General features: G+C 47.8%; 1 protein-coding gene across 1 annotated transcript; it reads left to right on the top strand.

Moving 5' to 3' along the window:
- The first annotated feature begins 449 nt into the window (after nucleotides 1–449).
- GUSB (glucuronidase beta) lies at nucleotides 450–21,105 on the top strand. The gene is made up of 12 exons (XM_019545511.1): nucleotides 450–659; nucleotides 2,816–3,004; nucleotides 3,555–3,736; nucleotides 4,275–4,417; nucleotides 5,467–5,654; nucleotides 6,695–6,847; nucleotides 8,397–8,575; nucleotides 9,375–9,521; nucleotides 10,449–10,533; nucleotides 12,129–12,305; nucleotides 13,838–13,973; nucleotides 16,731–21,105. Exons 1-12 carry the CDS (start codon nucleotides 465–467, stop codon nucleotides 16,877–16,879), a joined length of 1,923 nt encoding a protein of 640 aa, XP_019401056.1. The 5' UTR covers nucleotides 450–464; the 3' UTR covers nucleotides 16,880–21,105.
- The last annotated feature ends 44 nt before the right edge of the window (nucleotides 21,106–21,149 follow it).

The following is a 21,149-nucleotide window of genomic DNA, read 5'->3' as shown; positions in this document are numbered from 1 at the left end:
CTGCATGTCACCGAGCTCTCGTAGAAAGCAATGGGAACGCTTACAACGGCACTGCTAGGATGTGCTCCCACCAAATGATGCAGCCACCTCTGGGGTGGAACCTGAGCACACTCTGGATAACGAAGGGGGCAGACAAGAGTGCAGACGCCAGCCCGGTTGTCCTCTGTCCCCTATCCATACGAAACCTTTCCGCCCTCTTTGCGGCCGCTGTTCCTAGTTACTCCAAGAGATACCAAGCGAACAGAGCCTCTCCTGTTCCTTGCTGCCCGCCATCGACGGTTTCCTCCACAGCCACAAGATGTCCCCTCCTCAGCAGAAGGCCCCCCGCCCTCACACCTGCGCCGCTTGCCATTGGCTCCCGCCCCTGTGTGACGCACGGCGCCGGGGAAGCCCCTCAGCAAAATGGCCGCCGGCGCCTCACGCCGGGAGTCACGTGATCGTGGAGCTGTCACGTGAAGCCCAGCATGGCGGCGCTGCGGCTCACGTTTCTCCTGCTGCCGCTGCTGCGGGGCCGGGCGGGCGCGGGGCCGCTCTGCCCGCGGGACACCCCCTCGCGGGACCTCAAGGAGCTCGGCGGCCTCTGGCGCTTCCGGGCCGACACGTCGGAGCGGCGGGACAGCGGCTTCGCGCAGCGCTGGTACCGGCGGCCGCTGGAGCAGGTGCCTCCGCCCCTCTCTCCGCGCCTTCCCCTTCAGCCGGGCTCGTCTCTGAACCCCCGCGAGAAGTCTGGGGGGTGGAGGGTACTTGCGGGTAGTAGCGGGGTTTTGAACGAAGTCTTTTAATGTGAGCTGGTGCATGGGGGGAGGAATAACATCCACCAAAAACCCAAAATAATAATAACCCTAAGCGATGAGAAGCGGCCCGGTACAAAAGGGCAAATGAAGGAAGCGGGGGCGGGCGTGGGGTTTGAAAGCAGGGCGCTGCCTTGTGAGGCGGAGGGGGTGGGCCTGGCAGGGAGGAGCTGTAAGCCTCCCGTCGGAGGGGCGCGTCAGGGGGTTAAAGAGGAAACGGGGACGGGAGCGGAAGGAGTCGGCCGGCGCCCGCTGGCCCCTGAAGGAGACTGGGCAAGGCGTGGGTCTGACCCAGTAAATGGCCGTTCTCGCGTTCGTTGATTCATAGGTGTTTGGGTCGGAAGGGACCTTGGTAGGTCATCGAGTCCGACCCCTGGCCCTGGGCAGGGAAGAGCCGTGCGGTCAGATGACCCCAGCCCAGTGCTTGTCCAGCCTCCTCTTAAAGACCCCCGGGGTAGGAGAGAGCACCACCTCCCTTGGAGCCCGTTCCAGATTCTGGCAGCCCTCACCGTGAAGAAGGTCTTCCTGATGTCCAAACCAAATCTGCTCTTTGTCACTTTGTGGCCGTTGTTCCTAGTTACTCCAAGGGGTGTCCTGGTAAACAGAGCATCTCCTATTCCTTGCTCCACGCCCCGATGAATTTGTAGGCGACCACAAGATTCCCCCACTCCTCCTTGTCTTATGGAGGCTGAAGAGATCCACGGCCCCTAATCTCTCCTCATAGGGCTTTGCCTGCAGGCCCCACGCCATACGAGTAGCCCTCATCTGGACCCTCTCAAGGTTGTCCACATCCCTCTTGAAGTGCGGCGCTCAAAACTGGATGCAGCACTCCAGCTGCGGCCTCACCACTGCTGCATAGAGGGGAAGTATCACCTCCCTAGACCTGTCTGGCTTGCACCTGCTAATGCATGTTCTTCAAGATGCTTTCCAAGTACTCCATCAACAAAAATCAAACACCTGGTGTATAACAGCCGTAGACATTCATATGGAGCAGCTTATTTTGTAATGTTACTTGAGAAGAGCAAATTCTATCTGGAACAGCATCAGGGAGTCCCTATATTATTTGTAGTGGAAAAGCTTTAAAGAAAAACAACTTTGATCAAACTTTAAAGTGTGCAGTGGTTTTTTGAATGTTTGTCTGGGGACATCTGTGCTATAAATATTCATAGTATGGTGCCCAGTCAGGGTCTGCACTGCTCTTGAGCTGTAGAAACAGCCAGCAGCACGTGTTCCCTGAGTAGAAGACTTGATGCCAGATACCACCAGTGAAGTAGCTTGGCTTGGCAGGACAGGCATATGCTGCCTCATCAGATAATGGGCATTTTGCCATTCTGGTGCTCTGGTGGTAGCAGACGAGTGCATGTGGACTTTGAAAAGGTAACTGAGGACTGGAACTGATGGAGTAGATACTCAACTTTTAGCTGGATGCACAGGTTAATATTTAAAACTCATGCATGGTGTTGCCCATTGTTTACTAAGGAGAGTGTAATAATCCCATGGAAACATGTGTGAAAGGTGTGTGACCCTACTATTTGCTCTGTTAATGAAAGGCTTGTTATCCTTCAGCATCCTCTGCTGCTTGACTGGTGTAGCTCTGTGAAATCCCAAATACTGTAGCTAGTGCTGTGCGACTTGAGGGGATGCCCAAGCTCAGACCAGGCTCCTGTGATTTCCTGTGATGAGGTGGGAGCTGGTCATTCGGGGGCTGATAGGATGGTGGGTAGAAATTACACAGGGCTTCGCAGCTTCAGTCTAAATCTAAAAAGAAGATGGCACCTGTCAGGGATGGTTGTGCCTAGAAGTCTCGCTGCTCCAACTGTTCTCACTCTTCTGATACAAAAGAGTAAAGCGAAGGGACATGAACCCACTGAACTAAGGCTGGTCGATTTATAAAGCAGCATCTGACCCATCTTGGGTGTGCCAGTGAAGCCTCTTGCTCTGTGGCCCACACAGCTCTGCTTCCTTTTTTAAAAGGTTCACACTTCTTATTTTTAAACTCACCCTATCTGGTTTGACCCATTCAGAGTGGACCTGTGATTGACATGCCAGTACCTGCCAGCTTCAACGACATCACTCAGGATCCCAGCCTGCGGCGATTCATCGGCTGGGTGTGGTATGAGAAGGAAGTGCTGCTTCCCAAGCACTGGTTTCAGGACGCCTTCAAGACCCGGGTGGTGCTTCGGGTGGGCAGCGCCCATTACTATGCCGTAGTGGTAAGTTGAGGGTCAGGGGTCATTTTGTGTGTCTTCTGGCAGAAGGGCTTCTAGAGCATCAGCGCTAACCTGCCTGGTGGTTCGTGCTTCCTGTGCAATGGGAAATGGTGGGTCCTGTACCTGAGACATGGTGACGTGCTGCTAACCTCTCAGCACGCTGCAGTTGTCCCCTTTGTGTGGCCAGCTGTAGCTTCTGGAGGTGAAAACTGGATCTGAGCCCAACTCCCTCCAAGGGGCAGGAGGTTTTATGCAAAGTCCCAGCGATGGTCTTCCAGCTCCTCCGACACCAGAGCCAATGACTGAAGGGTTCCCTGTTAAATGGTGGGAGGGCTAAAGAGAGTGCCCTGAGACTAGTCTTCCATCAAGGGGATCTCTGCTGTGTGTGTGACTTCACTGGGGCAATCAGGTTGCCTGCATGTGCCAGAGGATTAGCACTGGGGAGACGAACTCAAACCTTTGCTTCAGCATTTTTGGCAGTCATGTTACCTTCCTCATCGCCATCATACAGAGCTAATAGTGACACTGAGCCTTCCACTTCTTCCCATTGCAGTGGGTCAATGGAGTGCAGGTTGTGGAGCATGAAGGGGGCCACCTCCCCTTTGAAGCTGACATAAGCACCATTGTTCAGGCGAGCCCTGGAGATCCATGCCGCATCACCATCGCAGTTAACAACACGCTGTCGCCATACACTCTGCCTCCTGGGACAATTCAGTACCTGAAGGATGAATCTAAGTAAGTGCACAGAATTGCTGAAATGTTGGGGATAGAAATTACCTGCCAAGACTCTCCTCAGTAAGAATAACTTGATGGAAAGCTATTTTAGCCACTTGTTCTCAAGGATCCCCAAGTAATCTTGGAATATGTGGACTGTCTTCAGCCCTGATGTATGGCGGTTTTGCAGCAGAGGTAAATTTTGCCCATTACTCCCCAGTGCTGTGAGGGAGCTAGACTGTATTACTGCACCTGCTTTCCAGAAGGAAAACCAAGTGTAAGTGATTTACCCAGGAGTGGGTAGAGGGGCAGTGGCAGGGATGGGAATGGGCCCCAACACTTGTGTCTTTAAGGGCAATACTCCCCCTCAAAGTCCCACCTCCATCACCTGTCTGCTGTTCACCAACTGATGGGGGGGTTGCTATCATTGCTACCATGTTAGTGACAAGCCCTAACTGCAAGCAAGGTATTCATAGTGTGCCACTCATTCTTTCTCTGTTTTTGCTCCTGTGGGCTGGCCTGTGACCTGTTCCCCTCTCCCTTACTTGTTCACACACAGGTATCCCAAGGGCTACTTTGTACAGAATACCAAGTTTGATTTTTTCAACTATGCGGGAATTCACCGCCCGGTTGTAGTGTACACAACCCCCATTGCCTACATAGACGACATCACTGTGACTACTGCCCTCTCGGGGAACATCGGTACGTGCCCAGGCCATTGCAGCAACCCATTTCCTGCAAGGTGAAAGGGAGCCATGAAAGGGTTACCCCTTCCTTTGGCTGTGTAAGTGCCTGGCCTCCTAGCCCTGCCCTTCCCTGCACTTGTCATTTCTTTGGTCCCTTACAACGCCGTTCATCAAGCCACCCATTCCTGCCTTCTCATTGTGGTGGCTGTGTTTGGGGCAGCTTTGCCAGCTTGTCCCCTAATATCTGTTGGTTCTCCTGTCCTGTAGCACACCCCAGCTCTGAACCCCACCTCCCCTTCACTTCTCTGTGGGCTTCTAGGCACATGGAGAAGCTGGAGTATGGTGACTGGTCAGCACAGGTGGGTGTATGGTGCTGTACATATTTGTAGAGCTGGAGAAACAGCTGGTGTTATTGTGCAGGCCAGGCAGCTTTGACAAACACATCCAGGGAGATGAAGTCCCCTCTTGCCAGAAGAAGTTTGGCAGGGGCATTGCAGGACACCACATTTACAGACCAAGTCCTGCATTCATACTGTTAAGAGTGGATTCTCCATAGCACATTCACTCCTGGCCGATCTGTCTCGGGGAAGCAGTAGGAGTGGTCAGTGGGGTTGTGGACATGTGTCCACCAAACTAACCCTTTGTAGGTCAGTCAGGACTTGGTCTCGTGCCTCTGAGGCCTTGGACTGGATTTGAACCAGCTCACTAAAGCTGGAAGACTTCTATTCTGTTACCACTATGACAAGCCAAGCAGTCCCCACAAACCTTTAAAACATGACATTCAGGTAAACAATTGATTTTATTTATTTATTTATTTATCTTGAATAGTGCATAGCTTCTAAGTCAGGTTTTACAAACAGAGGAGAAACACTCCATTGAACTGGGAGTGATATGTCTCAGGAGCCTGCCGCCCAGTGGGCAGCACCTCAGTGAGGTGCTGACTGGTGGAGGGCTGTAAGGCAGTGACTTCCATCCCTGGAGTCACCAGGAAATGCACCCACTGCTTCTTTGCGTGGGTGACGGGAGATGGATCTCTAACTTGCCCTGTGTTTTCTTTTGGACCAGGTGTGGTGCGATATGAAGTGTCGGTGATTGGCAGCTCACAATACTCCTTGTCACTGAATTTACGTGAGAAAGAGGGAAAAGTGGTTGCCACAGGCCAGGCAGCTGTGGGGGAATTGAAAGTGGTGGATCCCAAACTTTGGTGGCCTTATCTGATGCATGAAAACCCTGGCTACCTTTACTATTTAGAGGTAATGAGCCCGTTCATCTCACTGTTCCCCACAGTGAACTGAAGGGAATGCATGGATAGGCTAAGACATTCCTCAACCTGCCTTTTGAAAGCAGCCAGCTACCTGTTTTTGCTTTCTGCCCTGTATGATGCCTTTATTCATTTCATAATGCTTATCAACCCTTGTCGGCTTTATGGTTTGCTGAAGTGAAGCTGAAATGCTGAGGGAAAAGGACTGAGTGTGTGGGAGAGGATTGGGAGGCTGCTGGATTCAAAATCTTACCCAGTGCTTGTGATCAGTACCGCTGTCTTGTCCCCAGGCCCAGTCCAGCTCTTACTGGAGGTGAAGGAGCGTGCTTCCAGGGACTTCAGTGAGAGCTGGGTTGGAGCCCTGACCAAGCAGGCAAGAGCGATCATACAGGCAGACGGAGATTAACTGGGATGGATTGCTAACATATTTCTCTCGCTCTACAAATGCAAGGAGCATTCTTCCCCAGTACAATACGCTGGCATAGCTTTGTTTCTAGAATATAGCACCAAATCCTGGAGACTAGATTCCCTACCTACCTTTATCTCCTCTGTGTGAATTGGAATCTCGTGGTGATTGGATCAGTCAGCCTACAGACAGTCTCCAAAGCCCCAGGTGCATGTCTCTTGGGAGCAGGCTGAGTTTCAGTCTTTGGGTGGTAACTGGGAGGTGGTGTTCTACAGAGTCATGCCCTAGCGGGAAAGTACTGGCTGTCAGGAGTGGGAATCGGCTCCGAGCCCTTTGGAGAAGTCAGTCTAAAGCTAGCCAGCCTGCCTGCCTGCCTTGTCTTCCTCGCACCCAAACCTGGACTCCCACCTTCTCCTTCTCCCACCTTCTCCTTCTGCCTCTGGCTACACAGTTAGATGAGAGGTAGGTCAGACCAGGATGGAAAGCTGAGATACAGCTGTAAAATGGTTGGGGAGCACAAGGCTCTTGGCCCCATGGCATGGGGCTGTCTGATGAGGGGAACAGTTGAGTGTCTTGCCCTCCGTGCTCTGTGTTGACATGGGTGTTGGCTTCTGTTGTGTGTCCAGGTTAGATTGTCAGCCCAGGTAGATGAGGACCTGGCTGAGGATGTGTACACAGTCCCTGTCGGGATCCGCACTGTGCATGTGACCAGCAGCCAGTTCCTTATCAACGGGAAACCCTTCTACTTCCACGGAGTCAACAAGCATGAAGATGCTGACGTAAGTGCCTAGAGCAGGGCATCAAACTGCTGAACTGCCCCTGTCCGCTTCCTTCGCCTCCATCTACTCTGGATTCATGCATGGGGCTGCCAGGAACTCGTAGTCAGTTTTAGAGGCATGCCAGCGGGGAACTAGGCTGCCGAGGGATTTCTGTTGGAGGGGCTCAGGCCCTGTAGTGCTACCTGTGCACTCCATTGTGCTGTACATAGTGCACAACAGCAGCCTAGAAGGGATTAATGTTGGGGTGGGCAATTATTTGGGCCTGCAGGCCAAAGAGGCAGTTTTGGGGAGTTGTCACAGACCAATCAGCACACTCCCCGCAATAGCCTGGAGCCTGCACAGCCCCAGGCCACCCTGCAGCCACTCTGGACTTGCCCCAGCCAGAGGGGACCAGCCCTGGGCCACCCTGCACCTTCTTTGGACCACCCACCCAGGATGAGTAGTGGCAGAAGTGGTGGTAATTGGGCAGAAGCTGCTGTTGGACATGGGGGAAGAGTGACTGCCTCCCCCTTGCTGCTGCTGGGCCCTTCTTGCTGCAGTCGCCTGGAGCCTGCACCCTGTCCAGCTACTGCCACTGCTGCTCATTGTGGGTGGGCGGTCTGTAGCAGGTGCACGGTGGCCAAGGGTTGGAGCTGTGTGTGTAGGTCCTGGTTGGGCCAGAGCTGGTCTGCTCTGGCTAGGGCAAATCCAGAGCAGCTGTGGGGCCGGGGCTGTGCATAGGGTCCCTGCCAGACTCCGTGGGGCTAGCAGTCGTAGCCAGAAGGAGCTGCCACTACCTGGGCTAGCTAGAAATGCAGTGCAGCTGTGGAGCCGCCCCAGCCCTGCTGCATGCCAGGAGGCAGTGGGATGCACCATGGACAGGATGGCACTTGGCCCAGGTGGGGCCAAGGGACCTGCTGCAGGCTGGACAAAGTCCCTCTATGAGCTGGATCCGGCCCGCAGGCCATATTTTGCCCATCCCTGGGTTAATGGGTAAAACACACTGTGAAGAAAGAGCCAGTTAGAAACTGCTGGTACAAAGAACAGTGGCTGAGGCAGAATGGGGCAGCAAGTCAGGGAAGGGGGCTGCTGAGTGGCATCACTGTGGTGAGGCAGCTGAGCTGCAAGAACCTAGTAGAAGCTGAAGGGGAAGTTACGTGGCAGGAGAGACTGCTGTGACATGAAGGAAGGGACTCTGAGAAACAGGCCCAGGCTACTTAACACGGTGTCCCTGGGCGAGGGGAGCCGAGTCCACTACACCCCATGTCAGCTGACAGGCAATAGGGCCATGGCTAGCAGACCCCAAAGCTGGGCATTTGGTCCTCCAGGCTCTGGGGCTGGGTTTGAACTACCTGTCACCCCTGAGAAGGTAAGACCTGAGTAAAAGCAGATCATGAAAAGGTGGTTACTTCAGGTATGGCCATGACAGGGCACCAGGAACACGGGCAGAGCCTTTTGAGGAAGAGATGCGCGTAGACTTCATGGCAGGCTGCATGATTTTGGCTTGGTGCTGGGCAAAGTATTATTTGTCCCTTATTCATAATGGATTTTTTTGCCTGCTTTCCCTCAGATCCGTGGTAAAGGACTGGACTGGTCCCTGATCGCCAAGGACTTCAACTTGCTGAAGTGGCTTGGAGCTAATTCCTTCCGCACAAGCCACTATCCGTACGCAGAGGAGATCATGGATCTATGCGATGCGTATGGCATTGTGGTTATTGATGAGTGTCCCGGAGTGGGGATGAGAGACATGTAAGTGACTGGTGGAAAGTCCACTCTGCTTTTTACCCAGGCTGCTTAAAATGCATATTTGCTGAGCACCAGGCGTGATAGCCCAGACTGCAAGAGCACAGCTTCTCCCTATAGTTACTGCACAGCATAATGCAGTCTTACAGCGGAGGTGGGACCAAACTCTGTTCCTAAACTGTTGCACAGCTTTGGGCTAATTGAATCTATCCCCATCTATATTACAAGCCTGAGCTGTACCTGTTCACACTATAGGCTCCTGAGTTGTAACCTGATGGCTTTAGATCGGTACAGAAAAGACCCAGTTCATCTGAACGAATGTGGCCTTGTCCTGTTTCAGCAAACCCCAAATAGGGAGCAAACCTCAATCGAGCCAGACCACTCGTGATGAATGAGAGGAGGTTGATGAAAGGCTCTGGTTTTTGTTCATTTTCACTTCAGGCACACAAACTGCACTGGTGCCAGGGAAGAAATCCTGGCAGTACTGCAGGGGTCTCTGACAGGACTGGGCAGCATTGTGTTTTCTGGAGGAAGAGGTGTTGCAGCCAGGAGACAGTTCTAGGAAGGAGTATGTGTGCTGGAAGGGAGGTTGCATATTTTGCCAGCACTTCTCAAGCTAATAACCATTCTGCAAATAGCAACTCCCTATCCGGGGACACGGGGCCAGCTCCATCTCTGTGGAGGGGCTCCTGTCAGGGTTTAATTTAAGCCTTTCTGCTGCAAAGTCCTTGGTTATTACTGTTAGCACAAAAATGGATTTACTCGGCAGCTGTGTGATTTACTTTTGCTTCCTTGTGTCTTTGAGTGAGAACTTTGGGAACCAATCCCTGGCACATCATCTGGTGGTGATGGAGGAGCTGATCCGCAGGGATAAAAACAGGCCATCGGTCGTGATGTGGTCTGTAGCCAACGAGCCCGCCTCAGAGCTGCCTCCAGCAGCCAACTACTTCAAGTAAGTGCAGGTTCTTGCAAATGGTTTGATTGATTATGAGGAATGGGCTGTGTAATGTTGCAGACAGCAAGGAGTTGAATTGGGAAGGCAGGCATCCTTCTCTACCGAGCAGTAAGCTCCCATACTCTGTTTAGGAGTCCTTGTAAACTCTGTAAAACTTGTGTCAGTCTTGTCTGTGCTTGCTGGGTCTTTGTCTGGTGCACGTGCACATTTGCATGGTGAGTCCAATCCCCCACAGTCGCACTTTGTCCTGCTCCTTCTCCGGGCTAAGGAACTGTTAAAAATTATAGGGAACCCATGTAGGAGGAGGTGCCCTTTTTGAGACTAAGTTGTCATCCATGGGACATGGTGTTTGTTGCATTAAGAGTAGCTCTCGGAGCTCTTCCCTCCTGCTGCTGACTTGGTGGGTTTATCCTGGGGGTGAAAACGCGCTATAACTCATTAATCAGTGATGGCCAGCTGGTACCAGTGGTGGCTGAGGTTTATGTGATGGCTTAAGATCTGGATAGGGACAGTCTTAGCAAGTTGCTTTGATGTTTGCTGTCACCTTCTTTGCATAACAACAGGAAAAGGGCCACAGCTCCTTTCCACAGCTCAGTGCTGCTGGTTTGGTGGAGAGGTGGATAAACCACTTCCCCGTACTTTGAGTTCCTGCTGTGATTTTTCTCTGACTTTCAGCAGCCTCCACGGATCTTTTCACTGTGTAACCTTCACCTGAGCAAGCCCATTGCTTTCCCTCCCGACCTCCTAACTCCCAAGGTCACCTGCACACTAAGAGAGATGAACACCACCCTGCGGCTTGCACTTCTGACCTTAAAAATATTCTGTTAAACTGCTCCAAATGTGACGGGGCGGGGGAGTTCTTGGGGTTTGTGAGGCTTTCTCCCTCTTGGTGATGGACACTTGTGTTTTACTGTTTGTAAACAGGACAGTGATAGCTCATACTAAAGCCATTGATCCCACCAGACCTGTAACCTTTGTGTCAAATGCTAATTACGCTCATGATCACGGTGTAAGTTTAATTTATTTTCTAGATCTTTTTTTTCTTTGGCTTTCTGAATGAAACTGGAGATGGGGGATGTTTGATGGTCCTTCGCTCCACTTCTAAGCATCTGTTATAGGAAGGGAGAGAAGCTGGGGAGGGCAGGAGTGGTTTGTTCTGCTGAGTTTAGAGGCAAAACACAGGCCCCAGCCCCCCAACTCTCTTGGACAAAGGCTGCTGGGGTTGCATTTCTGGAGGGGAAAGTGTGCAGAATCTGCTCCTCTGTGCAAAAACATAATGCTTTCACAGATGCTTTGTGGTTCTGTTGCCTGCTGATCTATGCCTGAATCTCACCCTTGCAGAAAGCTGTTTTTTAACCCACCACTGCAGACTTCCCTAAAACTTAACTGTCCTCAGCGAGGTTGAGTAAAGAATGCTTTGCCTTAACTTTGGGTTTAAATGGCTCTTGATCATCTTTAGCAGCCAGCCACCTGTTAACTTCCCGTAACCTCCAAACCTCTCCAGTAGGAATTCAGCTTCATAGCCGGAGCTTCTGAAGTAGGCACCTCCACTCCGAGTGGCTCCTAAGCATAGTCATGGGCTACATCCTACTATGGACAGCCTAAAGCCTTGAAGTGCTTGTGTCCCCATAGGTAACAACTACATTGGAAGCCAGATGCCACACACAAGGATTTGCAGTGGTTTCACTCTACCACATCTCTATAACTGCTCCGTTCTTAGAAAGTGAACGTGCATGTGTGGCCAGGTGTGTGTATATAACATGCATACCTGCTTGAGGTTATCTTTCCTTTTCCTTTCAAAGTGCAAATTGGGCAGTCTGACAGCTAATATGTGGCCCGAAACTCTGAAAGACTGCAACTCTTCCCCCTTCCCCAAGCAGAATTAGAATTGGCGGAGTTAGTTTTAGGTGGCTGGGAGGGAACTGCTGCTGATTTGAGGTAACATCCCACCCAGCCCTAGTTGCGATGCTCCAACTACAGTGACATTTTGTGGGAACGTGCTTGTTCCAGTAGTTCAGGGAGACGCACGAGGGATGGAAAGAATTCATTTCATACGCAAGTTCTGATATTAGCACCTTTTAATACAAACACATTAGAAGAACATTAGGCAAGTAACATACGGCATTGCTGCTTTGCTCCAGCAGGCTGAGGCCCTTTATCAAGCTGTCCATGTAGTAGAAATGGTGTATCACTTGAACACTTACTCTTAATTTGCCCTGCTGATCTATTTAATTCAAAGTAATAACCACTAAGTTGATGATCGCATTAGCTCACGCTAAAAAAAAAAAAACCATGCTTGAATATATTGCCAGACATCTTGGAAATTCCAGGACTACTAACAATTGTCGGGCTAAGTTAGACTGGCTTCTGTTTGCCTAAGTCTGTAAGAAAAATGCCAAATGAACAGGTATTGGTCAGGAAAATTATTATTGACTGGTTAAATTGCCTCCTGCATTTTCTAAGTGGGGGGGCAGCCTCTTTACAAGAGGCCATTCATCCTCCCTGTAACTAAATGGAGCTCTCCCAGAGGACAATTTGGCTTCATTAATCTATGTAGGAGACTTCAGGTTTCATTACAGATGCTTCTATGTATTATTTCCCCAGGCTCCTTATGTTGATGTAATTTGCGTAAATAGCTACTTCTCCTGGTACCACGACTCTGGCCACCTGGAGGTTATTCAGCTGCAACTCAATACACAGTTTGAGAACTGGTATGAAACCTACCACAAACCCATAATCCAGAGTGAATATGGAGCAGATGCTGTATCTGGGCTGCACAGTGTAAGTTTTTTGGGTTTTTTTGTGGAAGCACTTATTTAAAATAAGGTCTTACTCAAACTTAACGCTGCTTTGTAGAAGTGTGGAGAAACAGGGCTGGAAAGGACTTGGTAAGTCCTCTAGTCCAACCCTGTGCCTGACGGCTTGGACTGCATGACTTACTAGATGATTATCCAAACCATCCCCTACAAATCCTTGTCTAACCTACTACTAAAACTGTCACACAGCTGTAAGGCACAGGATCCTAACTTGCCACAGGTAAAGCAGGGGAATGGTAGTCAGTGCCCTTCTGCTACAGGAATTAAAATATGCCCGAGAGCGCCACGGTAGAGAGCTATGTTGGGATCAGTCCAACCCTGAACAGAGGGGCTAGATTCTTTAGCTAGAAAACTTCAGGTTCTCGTCCAGTAGGAACATAGACCCCCAGACAAAATCCCCAGCCTTGGCTGCAGCCAGTATCCATTGCTTCTAGATCTGACCAATTTTTCTCCAGCCTCTTCCATAGCAATGGAGATTAGGCAGTCTATTCCAATGTTTCACTCTAACACATTTTTCCTGATTACCCAATCTATAACTGCTTTACTGCAACTTCAAGCCACAAGTCCATGTCCTGCTCTCTGCAGCAAGAGAGAAAAGGTCTTCTCCCTCTTCTTTACAGCAGCCTTCGGATCGCTAAAGACTTGCCCCTTACTGTTAAGACATTTTCCATTATACAGAAGAGCCCCCAGATGCCATACTGATGCAAGTGTTGAAATCCTGGTCTCACTTTAAGTCAGTGAGCGTTGGGCCATTGACTTCAAAAGGGAAAAGATTCCATCCTAGGGAGGGTGAGAGGGAAGAGGTCTCTACTTCCAGTAAAAGGACTGCTGCAGGCTGTTAATAAGTTTTCCTTCTCATTCTGTCTGTGGCTGCAGAAGAGATGTATAAAACTTAGCTACACTTTCTCCATTGGAGTTGTCGCTTGCCTGCCATAGATGGTGTTTCCATTATAAACCTGTCAGATTTACAAGCTGACCCTGCTTGGAATTGTTCAAGCCACTGCTTAAAATAAACCTGCTTAATAAGTTATGCTCTTGCACCATGTCATAGTTTTCCTTTTTAGGACTAATTCTGACAGGCAGGCCACAGCTAATTGCTGATTCATATGTTGGTGGCCAAATCCCCAGAGAACAGATCCAGAAACATTCTGGGTTTGATTTGTGGAAAATATCAAGCAGGCAGCAAGGGCCAGTGTTGGGGAGAAGAGTTACTTTGTTCTGGGACAACTATGAGAATCTCTTGTAGAAGGCAGAGCCAGCTAGCTTGAGACGGGGTACAGAGCACCTGTGTACCTATTCAGTTACCCACTCTCTCTTCCCATTCCTGCCCTCTCTGAAGCAGCTGCTGTTTCCACTCTTGGACTTGGCCACAACTGCATGGTAGATGGAGTGCGTGTGCAACTGTAAAAGTCATCAGTAAAGTTACCGCAGAGAGTCCCATGCTAGAATTGGCAGTGGCCTGCATTTTAAAGACCCTTCTCCCTCCCTGGACTGTAGGATCCACCACTGATGTTCAGCGAGGAGTACCAGGTAGCAGTGCTGAAGCAATACCATGCTGTCTTGGACAGGAAGAGGAAGGAGTATGTGATTGGGGAGCTCATTTGGAACTTTGCTGATTTCATGACAGACCAAGGTAAGCCGACTGCACAAGAGCTTCCATCCCCCAACATCACAGCCTTCCCACTTTGGACAGGTGCAGACAAACTAAGTGTCAACAAGTTACGTAGACCACCTAGCTGGCTTAGGTAACACTGAAGTACTTCATTTAGAAGTTCCCTTGTTGCTTCCTTTGTGAAACTCTCGTTACTGGGGGAGCAGGTGGGATGAAGGAAAAGGTAAATGCCTGAATGTTAAGGTTCGAGTCCAGAGGGAAGCAAAGCTGGCCAGAACAGCCATTCATCCCTAGAGCTTCCTTCTCATTTTGTCATCCAGCTCCTCCAGGAACTTGCCCCAGTTGTTTTGAAGAGCATGCAGGGTCCACAAGCAGCTTGCTCTCCTGGTCTCAGATTTTCATCGTTCACTTTGTACACTGCTCAAACTGTGCTGGAGAGGGTCACTGCTGTGCTACAAAATAGGACCAACTACTATAACCAGCTTGGCTAAAATTGTGCTGGGAACAGTGGGTGTAGAAGAACATGCTGCAGCAAGTACTTAAATGCAAACAATCAGACTTTTTTTCTGCTTGCTGCAGTGGATCCAGACAAGAGTGTCCTTTAGGTAACTTTAATTCAGTCAGCTAAACAGCATTGTTTACAGTTGCCTTCTGTGGCCTGCAGAGGACTTTGTGCAGTTCCCAAAGAACTTCTGAAATGTCTTCTGTGTTGCCAACTCCCACATCTTGGTCTCCTGATGTGTCCAGTGACAGCTTGTGAACGGTAACAGTGGGGCAGAGCTCTGTGTTTGAGGACAACAGCCTCACGCTTTGGAATTAAAACTACCTACATAGCCTGCAGGCTTTCATACTTTAAACCGGAGCCAAGCGCCTAGCCTGCAGAGAAACAAAACCAGTTTTTGCTGCTGCTGCATGGAAGTGACTTGAAGGATTAGCTTGTTTCTGCTGTTGCAGGGGGACAGATGGAGAGCAGGCTGGGGTCCAGTCACTTGTCTGCGACATGATCATGCTGAAGTAACATGTCCAGTTCACAGTAGCACTTCCTGTCATGCCCAAATGAATTGGGTGGGGGGGAGGGGAAAGAGGGGTAGCATTTATTACTGCCTCTTCCCCTAGAAAGCCTGACTGCCCTCAACATCTTGTCTGCTGAAATCCAGTTGTGTATGTCCTCAATCTGTGACTACCCTGGCCTTTCCAGCCTGTGTCCAGCTCTAATAGCAGCAGTACCCAGTACGGCGAGGTGGAACAATGGTAAAAATGGTTGTCTGCTGTACACTACTAGGACTGGTGGTGGGAGATAAGGCAAGGCAAGATCTGGCATAGGTGTACAAGCATTATTTGATCCACAGTGTGGCATATCAGCAAGACTTGAGTTGTGACTGGTTTAAAAAAAAAGAAAAAAGGAAAAAAAAAGCATGCAGTATTATAAAGGGACTAATTATACTTATGCTAGCTCCAGAGTGGTAGTAGCCAGGAAATGAACATGCTGTCTACTCATTCTCCTTAACTGACAGTTTTAAATACTACTGAGCAATGTCTCAATAGCAGAAACCACAAATGCAGGCAGAAGTGGGAGGGAACTGTTCAGGGAAAATGGACAGGAATTTAAAACTAATGCCTTTGCAGCCTGTAGAGAGAGAGAGAGAGAGGATACAGCTGTACTCTGTGACAAGAGAAAAGGGATCTGATAGGGATGTGACAGGTTAAACTATAATTATATTTACACTGTTGGTGCATTACAGTTAACATTTAAAATGACCTATGTTGCATGAACCATTACATGGTTTACCTGTACTACTTTTTCAGAATACCCTTCCCAGAGCCAGCCCAATCTGTCTTTCCACATCTGCCCACCCCTTCTACTAGCAGTTTGTGCATGTAACTAGGGCCAGGGTGGGAGGAGGCAGCAGCAGTGGAGCCAAGCAGAGCCAGCCTTCTCCCCAGAGGAGAAAGGGAGGCAGGGCCAGCAGCAGGAACACCACTTGCTGCCTGCCACCTACATGTCTTGTCCTGTGGCAAGCAGGGTGGGTGCTGGCTGCTCTGTAGGCATGCTGTCAGTTAAACGGTTAATCAATATATAATTAGGAGAGTTTAAACAGCTAACTTTTAGGTTTATATCCCTAGATCTGGAAGACACGGCTGCTGGTTTTAAGTATGAAAGGGCATGAACAGTCAGTCAAGGAAGATGCAGGTTAACAGCAAGGGTGACTCAAACATGCCTTTAGAACAGGAACATAAAACGTTTTCTTGGTGAAATCAAACTGTGAAACAGCAGCAGGAGAAAAGCCAGCTACTTCAGGCTACGCAGTTCTCACACCAGGACCTTAGAGACTTAACCTAATAACCTTTAGTTCAGAGCAAGATGGTCTGCATCAGTAGCTCTCAACCTTTTAGGGACACTAAGCACTCCTCCATAGTTTGTGAAGTGTGCAGTATTAGATTTCAAAAACTAAATTTATAGATTACAATTCTTAACTTCCCCCCCGCCCCCCCAGCAGAGGGGCTGGGTAGTGTGGGTGGGAGACAGGCAGATGTGGCCTGGCCTTGTGGCATTCTCCTCACCCCTTCTAGCACCCTAGTTGAGAATCACTGATGTACACAGCTGGGCATACTTAACTGGGTAGAGGTGTGCCTAAAAAGGGGGCCATATAGATGCATTTACATGCAGGGGGGCTCTTCCATTTAACTGGATGAAGCTGTAAATTAATTACTGTAGTAGTAGGAAGTGAGACACCTGCTCTTTCCTTTCTACACTATTTTATGACCTCTCTTCTGCAGCTGTGACACGTGTTTTGGGGAACAAGAAGGGGATATTTACTCGTCAACGACAACCTAAGCCAGCTGCATTTGTTCTTAGAGAGAGATACTGGAAGCTTGCAAATGAATCAAGTTGTCTTCCTCCTACGATGCAGTATTATAACGTATAACCTTTGGGAAGTAGAGCTCAACACTTTCAATAAATAATAATTACATTACATGGCTGTTTCTACTTGTTTCTTCAACAAAATACAAAACAAGGCAGAACAGGGAACACTTATTTTCCGTGCTTATCTAATGGGAGATGAGTACCTTGCATTTTAGAATTCTGAAGCGCTAATACTTAAGACTCGAGATGAATGCACTCATCCCCCGTCCAAAGGGCATCTTTAGGTAGTTGTACTCTTAAGAGGATGCAACATGGTGGCATAATCCACAGAAATGGATTATCTTCGGCGCCAGGCATGCTGTCTGTAAACTAGAGTTCTGTTTGCAAATATGCTTAGGAGCAGAGCATGGAGCTCAAATTAGTCTTCCCAGCATTAATTTATTAGCAACCTCAGCACTGTTAACACCAACCTGAAATGCAAAGGCCATAGCTCCCTCTACATTGATTGAAACTGCATGCACAGATTACCTTCTAGCATCATGATTCAGAGTCATAAGGAGCCTTACTGGACAAATAGCAAGCCGGGTCCTGAGGAAGCCAGAGATGAGGGCAAGTCTGGGATTAAGTTCTTTGATAACCTACATGCAACTGAACAGTGGATAATGGCAAACACCCAAACAGACTACAGCACCACTTTTGCCAGCCCCATGTTCATCAGCTGGGTGTCAGATGGTACGTGATGTACAGGGACACAGAGGGCCATGAACCGCAATACACGCTGCCATCAGACCAGAACGAAACATGGTACCAACTAGAATCCTTTTGTCTGTAACCTCCTCTTCTGCTCTTTCCCTGAGAAAAAGCAACAGTTTTTTTCTCTGTAAAAGAAAGGGGCCACCATAATCACATGTGGTGGCAAGAGCTGTTTCCACTAGGTTGTGACATTTTAGAAGCCAAGGGGAAGTCTCCTATGCCATGGGACATAATAAAGGAAATGTACACTTACTACAGGCTTGAGAACAATTTTCCTTTAGTTTCCAACAGGAAAAGACGAAGAAAAAGAAAACTTGATAATTCTTCTTTACATTGTATTAAGGTTACAGATTTCCTAGTTAACTAAAACCCCAGAATATAAAACGTTTACCCATGTTAAAAAGCAAACACTCAAGTGTTATCTGGTACATCAGCAAATACCATATTTAATCCCATTACCAGAGTTTGAAAGTCATTTAATCTTCACGCTTTCTGAACTTTAATTTTAACGTTTCCTTCCCCATTTGAACACTGACAGAATGACATACCAACAGCTGCCACATCAAGATAACATACAAATTTGACATGGTTAACGCATTACACACTAGGACTCCAATCCCTACAAATATGCACAGGACTTGCAATTTCAGTCAAGAAAGCTACACTTTTGTTCAGTCCAACAAGACGGATGCAAAAGTTTAATATCCATTTGTATGGTAAGCACGCGTTTTCAAGGAGAGTCTTAGTTCCTGCTTAAGTTCTTAGCAGCTCAGTGCAATTTTAACCAAAAAAGAAAACATTCAGCATGTTAAGAATACTGTGACGTTGTCAGAGTGGAGTTAAAGCAGGTCTAAAAGCCTAAGAAAAGCAGGAAGTGATCAAAGTAACATGGCTAGGAACATTTTTGCATGTTGCCTGAAGAATTGTAAACAGTAAAAAGCCTCAGGTCAATGCTGCTCCACCTTTATACACCCAGGTGCACACAACATTCAGCAATACACAATGAAGCTGCAGAAACTGTATGAATTAGTATCTCTGGGGACTCAGTGCTTCAACCCATCTACTCCTAACATACATTTTTCTTTTGAAAAGGAAAAGAAAAAAAAAATATCACAACTTAGTACATTTCTAGAAACAAGATTACAGAACAGGTTTTAAAAACAGTTTCTAAGGCTCAGACTGAGTCCAAAAAGGCCTCTGATTGGGTTCATTCAAGCTCTTTGAACTGCACTACTGCAGCGTAAGAATGATCGCAGCAAGACGTCCACAGGTAATTTCTACATTTATTTTTTTATACCAAAAAGTTATGTGCAACAAATAAACATTCTTACATATTTACATTGGTCTTTACCTGTTAGCAAAATTGTTTCCTAAACCTTGGATGTAGAATTCTCACCCTATACGGATAAAAGGAACATCTGCCCAAGGACTCCACTTTCAAATGGATGTTTACTCTGGAGCTGAAAGCACTAGTAATAAATATGATGGAACATACTATACAGAACGAACACCTAATATTTAGGCCATGCTTAACACAGGTTTACAGTAACAGAATACTTCACCTTTTCTGGACCAGTTTTGTGTAGGTCATATTTAAACAACATTGGCTGAACTGAAGTTTTATCAGATTTGTACTTGTTTCGTCCATACAAATTAAGAGCCACAAGTGCTGCCTGAAGCACCTAACCAGTCTTTTTTTTGACCAATCAAGACCTTATCAGAGACTCTACAGCAGAAGACGAGTACGACAGCACATGGAAGTTTCCCACCTCCCATAGCTAAGGTGGGGAATGTTTCATTGGCCTCAGAGTAGCAAATATCTTACAGTAAGAAGGTCTTAGGAATTTGTTTCCTAAACAAGTCTGGGATTTGACTCTCTCCCTTATTAAAACCACTCCTCACCTCAAAACTTGAAGTGGCAGGAGTCCAAATTTTGGACCTTTTTCTGCGTGCTTTGGAAACAAAGCTTTTAATTTGAAGCTTCACAAGTGCTGAAGCCACAGTTCAGATCCAGGCCCCTTCCCACTCCCTCCAGGACAGGATGCTCTTTACTGGCATTCGGCCTTTATTATGCCCCAAGGTTTTCACGAAAGCTCCCCAGAAGTTACATTTCCTTTAAGAAAGGTCAAATTAGCACCCCTTAGTACATTTGGCATGACGTGCTCCTTCTGCTTGGAGTGGGCCTACCTGAAGTAGTACGATTTCTGGCACATTGCTAATTAACCTGAGCTGTTTTACCGGTAGAAAACCGCCATTTCTACACTGACAGCAGTGAGGAGAGAGGTCAAGTATTGGAAGCAAAAGGTCCAAATTTCTACCACTAACCTAATTATTTTGCCCTTTGTTCACACAAAATGCATATTCTCTAGCACAAAAGGGAAACAAGAAGAGGGGTCATTTCTTGCAAAAGTCACTCCCATTCTGGTCTGAAATATAAAGTAACACAGAGAGACACACAAGACAAAAGAGAGGGTTTGCAATTTAGGGTCAGATTTGCAAAAGCAGGCACAAGATTTCTAGCTGCAAGTTTCCAGAGACCAAACCCGATTTGCGTTTGGTTCCCTACACGTGCACACGTAAGCTACAGGTGTGACTTTCGAAAATCTGGCCCTAGACTATGTTGCTAAACAACCTTCGAAGTAACACGCTATGCCCACACAGACAAGCACAAAGACACAGTGAAGTTAGTCAACACCTATACTTTCAGTCATTTTTTTTTAATTAAGCCTGTAATCAGACCAAATAATCATTGATTATACTTGTCTCCACTGCTGCTTTTTCTGAGATATTAGTGCTGTGACTAACCATTTCAGGCAGCACATGTTCACCTCTTCCCTGGATGAAAAGATGCCTTACTATAGTAGATCATAGGAATGTATCAAAATAAATCTATACAATACATTAGACAGTGGTGCTACCCCCAGGCTTGAGCACAGAGAGGGTAAAGCCTCGAGGGACCCAGTTTAACATTGTCCACATCCCCTCACATCAAAGTTCAAGGCATTTGAGAGAGAACTTAACATCAAGACAAGCTTTAACTGTACTCTGGTCAATACTAAACACATTTAATAAACAGTCATTCAGAATTGTTAGACAATAGGGACAAGGTTTTTGCTTTTTAGTGTTATCAGCAAGAGACGTTACTCATACCACAGAGCTCTGTACACAAGGGATTTCCACCTACATCCTGCATAGAAAGTTAACTCAGTAGTAGTTTTAAGTTCTGCGTGAATTTATCCCAGATTTCTACTGTCACTATTAAAACCGTAAGTTTCACACCAAATTTATCGTCTTTTCCAGCTTCTTAGTGTTTATAATCCGTGTCTGCAGTTCTACATACAAAAGTGTCCCATAAAGTAAACTTGGATTGACCCAAATCTCTTAAAGAAGGAATCAGGCGTTTAAATTGTTCAGATATAGAAGCTGTTTGACATGAGGGCAGCAAAAGCACAACATTAATTTTACTAGATCCCCAATCTCCAGGTCTTGGAGATAAAGTGAGAAATTTCAGCATTTTTAACTTAATTTGCAGTTTAAAAAAAAATCAGATTACTTCCCCCAACATTGCAACACATCAA

The sequence above is a fragment of the Crocodylus porosus genome, unplaced genomic scaffold (assembly GCF_001723895.1).
Source record: "Crocodylus porosus isolate Cpor-Errol unplaced genomic scaffold, CroPor_comp1, whole genome shotgun sequence".
NCBI lineage: Eukaryota > Metazoa > Chordata > Crocodylia > Crocodylidae > Crocodylus > Crocodylus porosus.
The sequence above is the reverse complement of the archived record's forward strand: the minus strand, read 5'-3'. Positions and strand labels throughout refer to the sequence as shown.